Source organism: Notolepis coatsorum (assembly GCF_963971535.1).
Source record: "Notolepis coatsorum genome assembly, chromosome: 18".
In the NCBI taxonomy this organism is placed as follows: Eukaryota; Metazoa; Chordata; class Actinopteri; order Aulopiformes; family Paralepididae; genus Notolepis; species Notolepis coatsorum.
The window spans coordinates 37,760,720-37,774,067 of record NC_140182.1 but is presented as its reverse complement, the minus strand read 5'-3'; the positions used below and the strand labels follow the sequence as shown (position 1 = coordinate 37,774,067).

At 43.9% G+C, this 13,348-nt stretch overlaps 1 protein-coding gene across 1 annotated transcript in view; it reads left to right on the top strand.

Annotated features, from left to right (window-relative positions):
- Positions 1–13,348, top strand: part of cecr2 (CECR2 histone acetyl-lysine reader) — a gene marked incomplete at its 5' end in the record, with an annotated part of 141,413 nt that overhangs the window by 80,401 nt on the left and 47,664 nt on the right. The window contains 4 exons of the mRNA XM_084335160.1: positions 1,195–1,322; positions 1,622–1,705; positions 7,705–7,772; positions 9,167–9,327. Coding sequence (XP_084191286.1) covers positions 1,195–1,322; positions 1,622–1,705; positions 7,705–7,772; positions 9,167–9,327 — 441 coding nt within the window. The remainder of the gene's footprint in view (positions 1–1,194; positions 1,323–1,621; positions 1,706–7,704; positions 7,773–9,166; positions 9,328–13,348) is intronic.

Sequence of the window (13,348 nt, the reverse complement as noted above, 5' to 3'; positions counted from 1 at the left end):
TGTCAGAAACTGGCGAAGCGAGACAAGCCCCTGTGTTGCCTCAATAGCCCCGCCTTGAGCGCGGTGGCTCACATTACATTCATCCTGAGCCCCTTCATACGAGAAATATTCAAAGTTTCAATCTGTTTGCACATTAGTATACATTCACAGTGTTCGACTTACGTACTGATTTGCTCCATTTTGGTCTGAAACGCTGACGATAATCCTCACAAAGCGAATAACGACATAGCTCCACGGTTAACAACAGCTGAACAGCAACAATTAAATGCCCCCACACTGCAGACACAGACTAAAACATGAATGTCATCATGATTCATGACACAACTTACAAAAGCATACCGAAAACACTCATAAACCAGCAGCCAATTAATTTGAATAAATCAGGACTCACCACTTCGCTGTTGATGAACTTCACGTCAGCAACAAAAACCTCTTGTGTTGAACAACGTTAACAAAACTTCGCCAACCGGCTAAATCCAAGAACAAACAAACTTTCGCCAACCGGCTAAATCAAAGAACAAAGAACAAACAACAAATGAACCACTCCGGTCCGCTGTTCATTTGCGGGCGCTGTGGATGAAAATAATTGCATCATCCACCGTTGATGGCTTCAGCGCTGTTCCCCTCTCCTCGAGCGTTCTCCCTGCGGTCAAAATGCTTCGAAAATGCAGCTTTCCCAGACGCATTGGGAACTTTTCAAAAGCTCTCCCTTTACTATTTTATCTGTTAGCTTATCCATCTTGACTCCGACACGAGGCTCCCACTCTCTGATCTGATGACAGCACTACGTTACGTTACGGCCCTAAAAAGAAAGTGAAAGCAGCCGTTTGTTTTGGCAAATTCTTCTGCTCTGGGCATAAATAAATGAATATGTAATTTAAAACCAAAACTAAGGCCTCAGTATGAGTTTAAGACGTGAACATCGTCATGTTTGTTGAATAAAAAATAAATAATAATAATATAAAAAAATATATTTTCCCCCCGATCTTCTGAAAATCCTGTGATCGGATCGGGACATCCCTAATGGCAGCCATTGAGCCTGCGTAGCCCAAGGTTGGGTGCTACCAGTGGTGGTGAAGGAGGACATTTCCACCCTACATTGTGGGGAGCTTTGAGTGTCTAGAAAAGCGCTATATAAATGTAATGAATTATTATTATTATTATTTAATGACACGTGGCCTTATTGGAATCCAGGGTCTGGATGCTGACAGCCTGCGGGTGGAGCCTCTGGGGCAGGATGGCAGCGGCGCCCTCTACTGGTATTTCTACGGTACCCGCATGTACAAAGAGGAGCCCGTCAAGAGGAAAACAGAGAAGCTCAGGTAAACCGCTGTCAGCAACACTGTGTGTGGTCTTTACACCAGCAGTCATTACATCACACACGCTATTTTTACACCGCTGTACGCATCATAGCCAGTTTTCTACAGCTAATCCCGGTGGGCGGCAACGACATGTGTAACAACAGTAATAGCTTCACACCCGGACGTGTTTACAGGCCCTTTTTAAGGGTTAATTACAGAGGTCAGTCCATCGGTTGTTACTCTTGTTAAAGACCTGTAATTTAAAAGTCTTTTTTTCTTCTTCTTCTTCTTCTCTTCCTCACGTGATGTCTCCGCTACAGTGAAACCCCCGAGGTCAAACCACCAGAGAAAAGGAAACGGGGAAGACCACCAAAGAAGAAGAAACTGGATGAGAATGAGCCATGGTTAGACAACAACAACAACAAAAAAAACTAACTGCTTTTTAATGGGTTGTGTGACTTGTGTCCTCCTGTGGCTCATCAGGAACTCTTCTCCAGAGAGACACTGCAGTGTGATATAATGTACAGCTGCACACATGTGTTCCGCAGGCGTGTACTGTGACATCATGATGATGGATGTGCAGATTGTCAAACGCCTGGTTTCTGTTCTGATGCGTTCCGCAAGTGAACCCCATAAAATTTCTTCAGGGTCCATATGGTCACGGAAAGCTGGGAGTTTGAGTTGAGTTTATTTGATCTCGAACAATCAACCATATAAAAAACACAATAAAAATGATAAACTAAAGAAAGTGTTTTTAAATGAAATCTTACATTCTTCATTAAATTATAAACAAATTAGTTCAAGAAGGAGCAGAAGGAAGCAAATGCTTATCTAGTCCTGCCCCTTTCTCATATCACCAGCCTTTGGCTGCCTGGTGCGCATGCGCGGTGACACCAATGGCGGAAATGCACGGCTCGCTCTGAGTACCACTCGTTTTGTAACAATGTTTTAAACTGTTTATTAGCAACTCCGAGCTTCTAGACCCCACTGTAACGATGTGTTAAACCCATATTGTACGCTGGGTATCTTTGAAATTCATATATGATATATTTTTGACCCACCCCCAGCCCCCCGATCACGCTTGGTAGTTCTTTTTTAAACTGGTCGCGGTACACCTGAGAGTGACTGTGGATTCACTCGGTGCATCACAGTCACGAAAGGGGCTAACATAAAACTAAATCTCTTACAAACCTAAAATAACAAACAAAATAAACATAAATAAAAAGTAACACGAATGTTAGTAGAAATAAAAATAAAAGTTGTGAGATTTAAAAGTTGTAATTTACAGGCCAAAGAAAAGAAACTGGTAGTTGAAAAAGAGATTAGTTTGAAGTTCGACTGGTAGAACTAGAGGATCCCTTTCAGGGATAATGACCTGATACTCGTTGGCCAGGTAGTCTGTCTCAATGGGGGACTGCATTAAGTATGGCTGCCCCACCATGTTATGATGTCATCAGTCCTGGCGATCTACGTCACGGTGACCAAATGCGTCCACATTTTTATAGGATTCTATCACATTTTCATAACAATAGCGAATATAACTTACCCTGCGCCGCTGTAAGAGGTTTCTTGCAAATTAACGATGTTTTATTTGTCCTTTATATGCGGATAACATTCAAATCTTAAATTGTACCATTATGTTCCCGTTTAGACAATAAATATAATGCTAATGATGCACTTTTGTTAAGATAATTGGGTGACCATTCTCGATCACTGTACTCGGGCTCCATTAATAGTTTAACGCTGTTCAGATGGCGTCAAAGAATAGACTCGTCCCAGTGACCTGTGACCTGTGCTAATGGTCTTGGGAATTGTATCCATTTTGTAGTTTTCACATTTTCACCTTTTAATTTTAAACCAGTGCTGCCATCTACTGACAACAGAAAGTGTTGTGTAAGTTATAGTATAACGTCAACCTGAGAGGCTCTCGCACTTCCGTAAACACCGTCGCCCAAAACACATTCTAGAGATTCCTTTTTACGGGTACATTATATCATATCTAATAGTCTTTAGATGACTAAATATAGATGAATACTCATGAAATTTGATATATATATTCTAAAATAAGTATAATTTCACTTCATCTACCTGTCGACATGAAATTCCCAAACGCTGACGGTAAAAAAAGCCTGGATTTCGCGCAAAATGGGGCGTGACCGAATTTGGTCCCAGACAATAAGAGTGACTGAGATTGGTCTACGTTCCGTTACCCCACGATGCGCCAGACATTGCCGCTAACGATATCTAGTGTTAAACACGGCGACAGCCGCACTTACAACCCATTTAGACCTAAAAACGCCTGCTAAAAACGCCTATGCAATTATTCTACACAATCTCTTAAAACCTGAGGGTTTTTTGGAAAGATTTTCAGAATTGTCAATCTTCACTAAAACCTTTTATATCTCAGCCTCTGGAGCAGGTAGAAACATGAAATGAAAACCATTTGATATATTACAACTTGGGTTTTTATTTGAACATCATTAATTTACTATAATGTGCATTGACATTTATAAAAAAAAAATCTATAAACAACAAATATAAGATACTGCCACCTAGCATGATTCGGCCGGCATTGCAATCTCGATGTCTCAGAATGAGTCCCAATGATACACCGAGGTCCGTGAGACTGTATAGAATATTAAAATCAAATAAAAGAAAAAATTGGAAAACGATTGAAAACCCGAGATTTCTCGGGTTCTGGCGCTCAACCGCTGGCGAGATAACCCGAGAATGTCGGGTCTGGCGCTGAAAGTGTTCATTTTAATTTTTTTTATAATACGCTAATTAAAATCCCCCCACATGTATTTCAGCTAATCACAGCGCTTTTCATTACTCTCATACCTTGAAAATGGCGACACTGTATGAAATGACCTAGACGTTGCATCGGGTCTTAAAGCTAAATACACGCACATGTAGCATCCAGCCTTAAAGGTATATACACACAAACGCAGCATCCGGTCTAAATGGGTTATGCAGTCCCCCGGTGTTAGTTTTAGCTCGCTAAATCAAGACCTATCACGTTTAAATCAGCTATTCACTAAAACATTGGAAACACTGGTCCTATACATCATATTTATTTAAATGGAATTTTCCACCTCTGTGAGATGGTCTACAACATTTAAGTTTTTAGTTTCGAAATAATATTTTTTTTTTTACGGCAACTTCCTGTTATCACACCACCCGGCTATAATCAATTATAATGAACCATGGAAATTACCGCTTTCTCTCCGAAGTCTCCTTTCAAATCCTCCAGTTAACGAATTCTGTATTTCAGCAGCGGCTTCTGTTTTCACCCACTGGTCTTTGTTGAGACTCTGTTATAGAGCTTTGTATGTAATGTAATGCATTACAAATCATGTCAATAGAGCTCATTATTAATCAGCTTTATTGTTTATAGAGACATCTTGGAGAGTTGGTGTTGATGAACAGAGCTGTGTTGTGTTTCAGTGAGGTGTGTTTCAGTGAGGAGGTGTTGTGTGTTTCAGTGAGGAGGTGTGTTCATGTTGTGTGTTTCAGTGAGGAGGTGTGTTCGTGTTGTGTGTTTCAGTGAGGAGGTGTTGTGTGTTTCAGTGAGGAGGTGTGTTCGTGTTGTGTGTTTCAGTGAGGAGGTGGTGTTGTGTGTTTCAGTGAGGAGGTGTGTTCGTGTTGTGTGTTTCAGTGAGGAGGTGTTGTGTGTTTCAGTGAGGAGGTGTGTTCGTGTTGTGTGTTTCAGTGAGGAGGTGGTGTTGTGTGTTTCAGTGAGGAGGTGTGTTCGTGTTGTGTGTTTCAGTGAGGAGGTGTTGTGTGTTTCAGTGAGGAGGTGTTGTGTGTTTCAGTGAGGAGGTGGTGGTGTGTGTTTCAGTGAGGAGGTGTTGTGTGTTTCAGTGAGGAGGTGTGTTGTGTGTTTCAGTGAGGAGGTGTTGTGTGTTTCAGTGAGGAGGTGTGTTCGTGTTGTGTGTTTCAGTGAGCAGGTGGTGTTGTGTGTTTCAGTGAGGAGGTGGTGTTGTGTGTTTCAGTGAGGAGGTGGTGTTGTGTGTTTCAGTGAGGAGGTGGTGTTGTGTGTTTCAGTGAGGTGGTGTTGTGTGTTTCAGTGAGGAGGTGTGTTCGTGTTGTGTGTTTCAGTGAGGAGGTGTGTTCGTGTTGTGTGTTTCAGTGAGGAGGTGGTGTTGTGTGTTTCAGTGAGGAGGTGGTGTTGTGTGTTTCAGTGAGGAGGTGGTGTTGTGTGTTTCAGTGAGGAGGTGTGTTCGTGTTGTGTGTTTCAGTGAGGAGGTGTGTTCGTGTTGTGTGTTTCAGTGAGGAGCTGTGTTGTGTGTTTCAGTGAGGAGGTGGTGGTGTGTGTTTCAGTGAGGAGGTGTGTTGTGTGTTTCAGTGAGGAGGTGGTGTTGTGTGTTTCAGTGAGGAGGTGGTGGTGTGTGTTGCAGTGAGGAGCTGTGTTGTGTGTTTCAGTGAGGAGGTGTGTTGTGTGTTTCAGTGAGGAGGTGGTGTTGTGTGTTTCAGTGAGGAGGTGGTGGTGTGTGTTGCAGTGAGGAGGTGTGTTGTGTGTTTCAGTGAGGAGGTGGTGTTGTGTGTTTCAGTGAGGAGGTGTGTTGTGTGTTTCAGTGAGGAGGTGGTGTGTGTTTCAGTGAGGAGGTGGTGTGTGTTTCAGTGAGGAGGTGTGTTGTGTGTTTCAGTGAGGAGGTGTGTTGTGTCAACTTGTGTGTTTCAGTGAGGAGCTGTGTTGTGTTTTTCAGTGAGGAGCTGTGTTGTGTGTTTCAGTGAGGAGCTGTGTTGTGTGTTTCAGTGAGGAGGTGTGTTGTGTGTTTCAGTGAGGAGCTGTGTTGTGTGTTTCAGTGAGGAGGTGGTGGTGTGTGTTTCAGTGAGGAGCTGTGTTGTGTGTTTCAGTGAGGAGCTGTGTTGTGTGTTTCAGTGAGGAGGTGTGTTGTGTGTTTCAGTGAGGAGGTGTGTTGTGCGTTTCAGTGAGGAGCTGTGTTGTGTGTTTCAGTGAGGAGCTGTGTTGTGCGTTTCAGTGAGGAGCTGTGTTGTGCGTTTCAGTGAGGAGCTGTGTTGTGTGTTTCAGTGAGGACTGAGGAGGTGTGTTGTGTGTTTCAGTGAGGAGGTGTGTTGTGTGTTTCAGTGAGGAGCTGTGTTGTGTTTCAGTGAGGAGCTGTGTTGTGTGTTTCAGTGAGGAGCTGTGTTGTGTGTTTCAGTGAGGACTGAGGAGGTGTGTTGTGTGTTTCAGTGAGGAGCTGTGTTGTGTTTCAGTGAGGAGGTGGTGTTGTGTGTTTCAGTGAGGAGCTGTGTTGTGTGTTTCAGTGAGGAGCTGTGTTGTGTTTCAGTGAGGAGGTGGTGTTGTGTGTTTCAGTGAGGAGCTGTGTTGTGTGTTTCAGTGAGGAGCTGTGTTGTGTGTTTCAGTGAGGAGCTGTGTTGTGTGTTTCAGTGAGGAGCTGTGTTGTGTGTTTCAGTGAGGAGCTGTGTTGTGTGTTTCAGTGAGGAGCTGTGTTGTGTGTTTCAGTGAGGAGGTGTGTTGTGTGTTTCAGTGAGGAGCTGTGTTGTGTTTCAGTGAGGAGCTGTGTTGTGTTTCAGTGGGGAGGTGGTGTTGTGTGTTTCAGTGAGGAGGTGGTGTTGTGTGTTTCAGTGAGGAGCTGTGTTGTGTGTTTCAGTGGGGAGGTGTTGTGTGTTTCAGTGAGGAGCTGTGTTGTGTTTCAGTGAGGAGCTGTGTTGTGTGTTTCAGTGAGGAGCTGTGTTGTGTGTTTCAGTGAGGAGCTGTGTTGTGTGTTTCAGTGGGGAGGTGGTGTGTGTTTCAGTGAGGAGCTGTGTTGTGCGTTTCAGTGAGGAGCTGTGTTGTGTGTTTCAGTGAGGACTGAGGAGGTGTGTTGTGTGTTTCAGTGAGGAGGTGTGTTGTGTGTTTCAGTGAGGAGCTGTGTTGTGTTTCAGTGAGGAGGTGGTGTTGTGTGTTTCAGTGAGGAGCTGTGTTGTGTGTTTCAGTGAGGAGCTGTGTTGTGTGTTTCAGTGAGGACTGAGGAGGTGTGTTGTGTGTTTCAGTGAGGAGCTGTGTTGTGTTTCAGTGGGGAGGTGGTGTGTGTTTCAGTGAGGAGCTGTGTTGTGTGTTTCAGTGAGGAGCTGTGTTGTGTTTCAGTGGGGAGGTGGTGGTGTGTGTTTCAGTGAGGAGGTGGTGTTGTGTGTTTCAGTGAGGAGCTGTGTTGTGTGTTTCAGTGAGGAGGTGGTGTTGTGTGTTTCAGTAGGGAGCTGTGTTGTGTGTTTCAGTGAGGAGGTGGTGTTGTGTGTTTCAGTGAGGAGGTTTTGTTTATTCAAACGGATCCCCATTAGCTGACGCCTAAGCGGCAGCTAGTTTTCCTGGGGTCCAACAACATGCATACACAAGATAACATACACCGACGGCCTGCATGTGGTGTTGATATGAAAGGAGCTGTGTTGTTTGTTTCAGTGAGGAGGTGGAGGTGGAGAGTGAAGTGAAGAATGAGAACGGACTTGACGGCCTGCACTCAGCCAGAGGTACGACAACAGACGATAACCATGAATAGAAAACATTCACTCCTTTCTTCAGAGACGGATCACACCGTTGTGAACCACAAAGCAATTACATCTTCCCTCAAGTGTTATGATGATGACGGTGACGACGATGATCAAACAACGTGGTGGAGCTTAATTTACACCTTCCTATCATCTATTCTACCCCTTTTTCTGTTAATCCAAGCCAGAAACACCTTTTCTGACTAATACAGACAGTTTATACAGACATTTGCCTTGCTTTTAATTAATTAATTAATTAATTTAACCTTTATTTAAAAAAGCAATTAAGAACAAATTCTTATATACCAAAGCAGCTTGTCCAAAAAGCAAAGGCCTTTAATGGTGGCAAGACATCAATCAACTTTCAAAATATAGACTGACGAACACGGTGCTGTGACAACAAGACATTTCACATAGACTGCACAGTGACAGCATGGCAACAATAGACAGTTGTCTATATTTATTTATTTATGATTGATTAATGAACTTCTCCACTGTACTATAATTATGTCACCTGTACCATGTCTTATATTACCTGTACCCCTCCCCCATACTGCTATGATGCCTGAATTTCCCCAAGGGGATCGATAAAGGAATATCTAATCTTATTTATCACTCTGTACATTGTGTACTATCTACATCAAACAATAGACAGTATACTATATGTATGACTCACTGTGTAGATTAAGTATTATACATCAAACAATAGACAGTAGACTATATGTATGACTCACTGTAGATTCAGTATTATTTACATCAAACAATAGACCGTAGACTATATGTATGACTCACTGTAGATTCAGTGTTATACATCAAATAAAAAAGAAGCAGTGAAGCTAGACCAGCACTCTCAGGTTCAAGTATTTAATGGCAGCCTGAAACAAACATGTTTCGGAATTACATATTCCTTCGTCAGTGTTATAGCTTGCTGTTTAAGTGCAGCTTGCTATGTAATTCCGAAACATGTTTGTTTCAGGCTGCCATTAAATACTTGAACCTGAGAGTGCTGGTCTAGCTTCACTGCTTCTTTTTTATATAATACTTAATGGGATTTCAGCACCCAGTGTCGAATCTTGAGAGCGCGGTCTAACTTGACATGTGTTATACATCAAACAATAGACTATATACTATATGTATACACTGTAGATTCAGTATTATACATCAAACAATAAACGGTATACGTAATACCTCATCATCATTTTAAAATAGCAGTTTAACCCCTTAAGCTCCCCTGAACCCCGCACTGGGAACCAACAATGCAATGAGTATAGTGTTGTCTTGCTCACGTGTAGCGTGGTGGAGAGATTCCTCAGAATGAATAAGCTGACGCCTCCTCCTCCTGTCTCCTCCTCCTCCCCCTCCCCCCCACCTGCCAGAGCGTGAGCGGGGCTCCTGGTCCCTGGTGTGTGATACTGAGGAGCAGTGGGTCAGCCTGGCGGAGAGCATCAAGGACAAAACCTCCCCGCAGGACCGACACCTCCACCGTATCATCCTCCAGAACTTCCTGCCAGAGATCAGCAGCATGATCGAGCACAAGGTCAGATCACCAAGGAGACAGCGCCATTACTCCTCATTATATCACCAGGCCCTCTCCTCTCTCACTCCCCTCTCTCTGCATAGGGAGGGGGAGAGAGAGTGATAGAGGGGAAGAGAGAGAGTGCTCTTACTTTCCTTAAACTATGTGAGCTAGTTGTTCAGTTTTACCAGCCAAGAGAGAGAACTTTTTCAAATCTGGTCAAAGATCGACGGCTCAGAATGAGGTAAAAGTTTTAGCCTGGTATGTGATACTAAGGTCGCTTTCACATATAGTTTTGGTGGACTCGGTGCGGTTCTGGTGGTGAAGTTGCAACATTGTTGCATTCTTCATTTGGTTCGCCTGCGTTCACATAGCAATCTGTCAGGCGCACCAAACTATCTGAACAATGTCACGCGGTCGAAAAGGGCGCTCGTCTATTGGACAGTGGAAATGTGTGTGTGGCTGCGAGCCCTTGTGTGTGTGCGCGCGTGTGTGTGTATGTCTGTGTGTGGACTGCGAGCCCTGGCTCCAGATCAGCGGAGGCGAGTTGTTCTATTGAAGCCGATTACCACCATCCTCTCGCTAAACAACTTGTACACCACATTGTTATATATATATAATAATAACAATATAATAAGCCGCGTTTTTTCTTCCTTCTTGAGATATATAGATATATAGATAGAGAGATAGATGCAGTGTGCTTGTTTTGCATTGAATGCTGCGAGCAGTGGTAATAATTAGCACTTCCTATATTTGGTTCGTGTTTGGTCCGATGAAGCGAACCGAGACCTACGTTTTCAGGCGGACCAGAGTTCGCCTGCTTGGTCCGCGGACCGAGTTCGACGCGCATTCACACAAACCCGAAAAACCGGACTATCGAATTCTGGTCCGATAATCCGGACCAAACAGCCCCTGTGTGAAAGCGACCTAAGATGGTGGCTGACGAGGCTGAGCGAGGCTGAGCGAGGTTGATGCACGGTCGACCTGGACCGTCCACAATATTATAATGAAAACTTGAGGGGACTTCTTATAACCAGTCTGTTTGTTTGAAAGCATATAGAAAGAAATGTCTCTTTCACCTCCTCCTCGCCCCCATTATCATCTGCTCACCAATTAGCTGGCCTCCACTGCACATCAACTTGTAAATTTAAACCATAAACTGTGACTTCAGTGTCCATGTTTACGTCCATCTTCGCTATTGTTCATTTGCGCATTTGTGGGTCAGTTCAGGAGTGTGACCAGTTCACACTGGAGTAATGAATGTGAATCGAGCACTGTGTGCAGTGTGAACGTGGCCTCAGTGTTTCAAGCACGCAGTCCTGCAGTCGGCTGATTGTGAAACACTGAGATGTTGCATCAAGACCGGTTGGATGTTAATTCTCTTTCATCCGGCGCCTTCGCTCTTTGCACAAAATGCGTCGGGAGGAGAATTGAAAGTCGACCGGGAGGAACACCTCAGATCCTTTCATCTTTTTTTTGGGAAGACTGCGAGGGGGAGAGGGAGGAGCAGGAGGAGGAGAACAAAAGTCAAGGGCATACTTTTTAAGATTCAGTCTCGTCTCTCTCAGTCAGCTGCTTTCATGTTCTTCTGGCACGGAGCGCAAACCTCCTCCAGGAGTTATTTCTGGGGGAAATCGGAGTCAGAGGAGGGGGCCGAGCCGGGCCAGCTGCAGGACAGGTGGAGGGGAGGAGGCTGGTCTGAGCTTGTTCTCAAACACTGAACACCAGGGCTTAGTAATGAAAAGGCCCCCGGGGGCCTTGAACCTGAACCTGAGCCTGAGCCTGTTGACTGCAGCGGAGGAACAGTGGTCTCCAGGCCGCACTAACGCCAATGTGTTTAGCGAGAGAGAAAAGGAAAGGGAACGCTGGAATGCAGGGATTATCGATGGATGGTCCCATAAACTGCTGTCGAATTTCACGAGAATCCAGCAGATCCACATTTCTCACTTTGTTAAATAAAACCTAACGGTCATAGAGAATGAAGTCACGTTTTATTTTATTGCTGTGCAATTTTTCACAGGAAAGATTATCCTTGGTATGAAATGACTCTCTGCTTGCTTGTAAATTGCTACAGCCTGCAGCTCAGTACCTAGTCGGGGCTCAGACCACGTTCATTTGTCCATCATTAGTCCCCTGGTAAACGAGACTTTACCACCTCAAGGTGAGACACCCCCTTTGCCCTGTTTAGAACTAAATGGGAAGTTTATGCTCTTAACAAGTTAATTTCTCTTACACCCATTAAGACATAACGGCTGTTTGCTGATGGGAATGTGGCTTTAGCCTGAGCTTTAAAGGACCTGTGTGTAAGATTTAGGGGGATCTATTGGCAGAAAATGGAACATAATATTTAAGTATGTTTTCATTAGTGTATAATCACCTATAATCACAGAATATAGAAATTGTTGTAATTTCGTTACCTTAGAATGAGTCCTTTTATATCTACTAGGGATGGGAATTACTCGAGTTAGTTATGCAAATGTATCTTAAAAAAAACGCTTGATCAGTTGAAACGGCGAGTATTTGCATAATCGATTACTCATGCCCATCCCTAATATCTACATATGGAGCACGGAGCCCGCCATGTTTCTACAGTAGCCCAGAACGGACAAACCATTATAATGGACCATGGAAACAGCCCTTTGAGCTCTGGAAAATTACCCTCTTCTCTCCGAAGTCTCCTTTCAAATCCTTCAGTCGACGAATGCTCGGTGCTGCCACCACTGGTCACCAATAAGATCAGCACCTTGACCTGACAGGTTAGCGTGATAGTAATGTGTTTTACTGGCGACCAGTGGCAGCACAGAGCGTTCTTCGAGCTTTCCCAGAACTGGCTCTAGAAGAGGGCCGTTTGTGAATTTTGCTCCCACGGTAGATTCTCCTAGACCTCTGACTTATTCTTGGTATTAAGTTGCTCTACTCTCCATTCAGACCTCAGACTCATTCTTGGTATTAAGTTGCTCTACTCTCCATTCAGACCTCTGACTCATTCTTGGTATTAAGTTGCTCTACTCTCCATTCAGACCTCGGACTCATTCTTGGTATTAAGTTGCTCTACTCTCCATTCAGAACTCTGACTTATTCTTGGTATTAAGTTGCTCTACTCTCCATTCAGACCTCTGACTTATTCTAATCTTGGTATTAAGTTGGAAGCAAATAACAAATAACTTGGTCGACCAAACCGACTGGTTAACACATCCCACACCGGAAACGGCTTACGACGTGTTTCAAGTTCATGCGAATTCTGCCAATCCACGGCGTACGACGTTATTGAGATCATATTTCATTTTTTCGCCATGTTATTCATAATTCCCTCACGGAGCCTCCCCAATGCACAACTCTGCAACGCTTCAATACTGCCCCCTGGTGGATGATCGGCGAGTTGCCAAACCGGAAATGGACGAGTCGATCTCGGTGCGTCTTGGAAATGCGTCCGGCACTCGCATATTGTTGCGGGACTGTATACACACGTCTGTGTGTAGCGATCGCTGCCATAACGCAATAATCGATACGATTTGGCCGTTGTTTATGATTATACAAACCGGAAATGGATTTAGGAGATCGCCGTCAAATAAGTGGGATCTTTTTCCTCCAGTCTCATCGTCGAACGGTAAGAGGACACTGACGTCATTTTCAGCGCGTTTGTTTATTATTATCCATGCAAACTGCTCTGCTCAATATATCACCCATACTACATAAAGCATTTACCGACGATCACGGAATTATAAACGACCCCCCCCCGCCGTTCATCCGCACATGATCAGTCATAACGTTTAGGATCATGTACAGTTGAAATCTTTAATATAGCGTGTATCGCCAACAAACGGCATTTGATAATCTATATGCGTTTATGCCTATCTCACGTTCTAGGAATTACTGCAGAAAATGATAAAAACATATTTATATTCTAGACGGTATTTTCGTATGAATCTATGAATGAAAAAGTAAAACGTTTCTACATCCTGAACGATAGATAATCGATGTTGAATGGGCCATAGTAATGTCAATTTAGCAATAAAATTTAAAAAGTTCTAGCCCTGCAAAG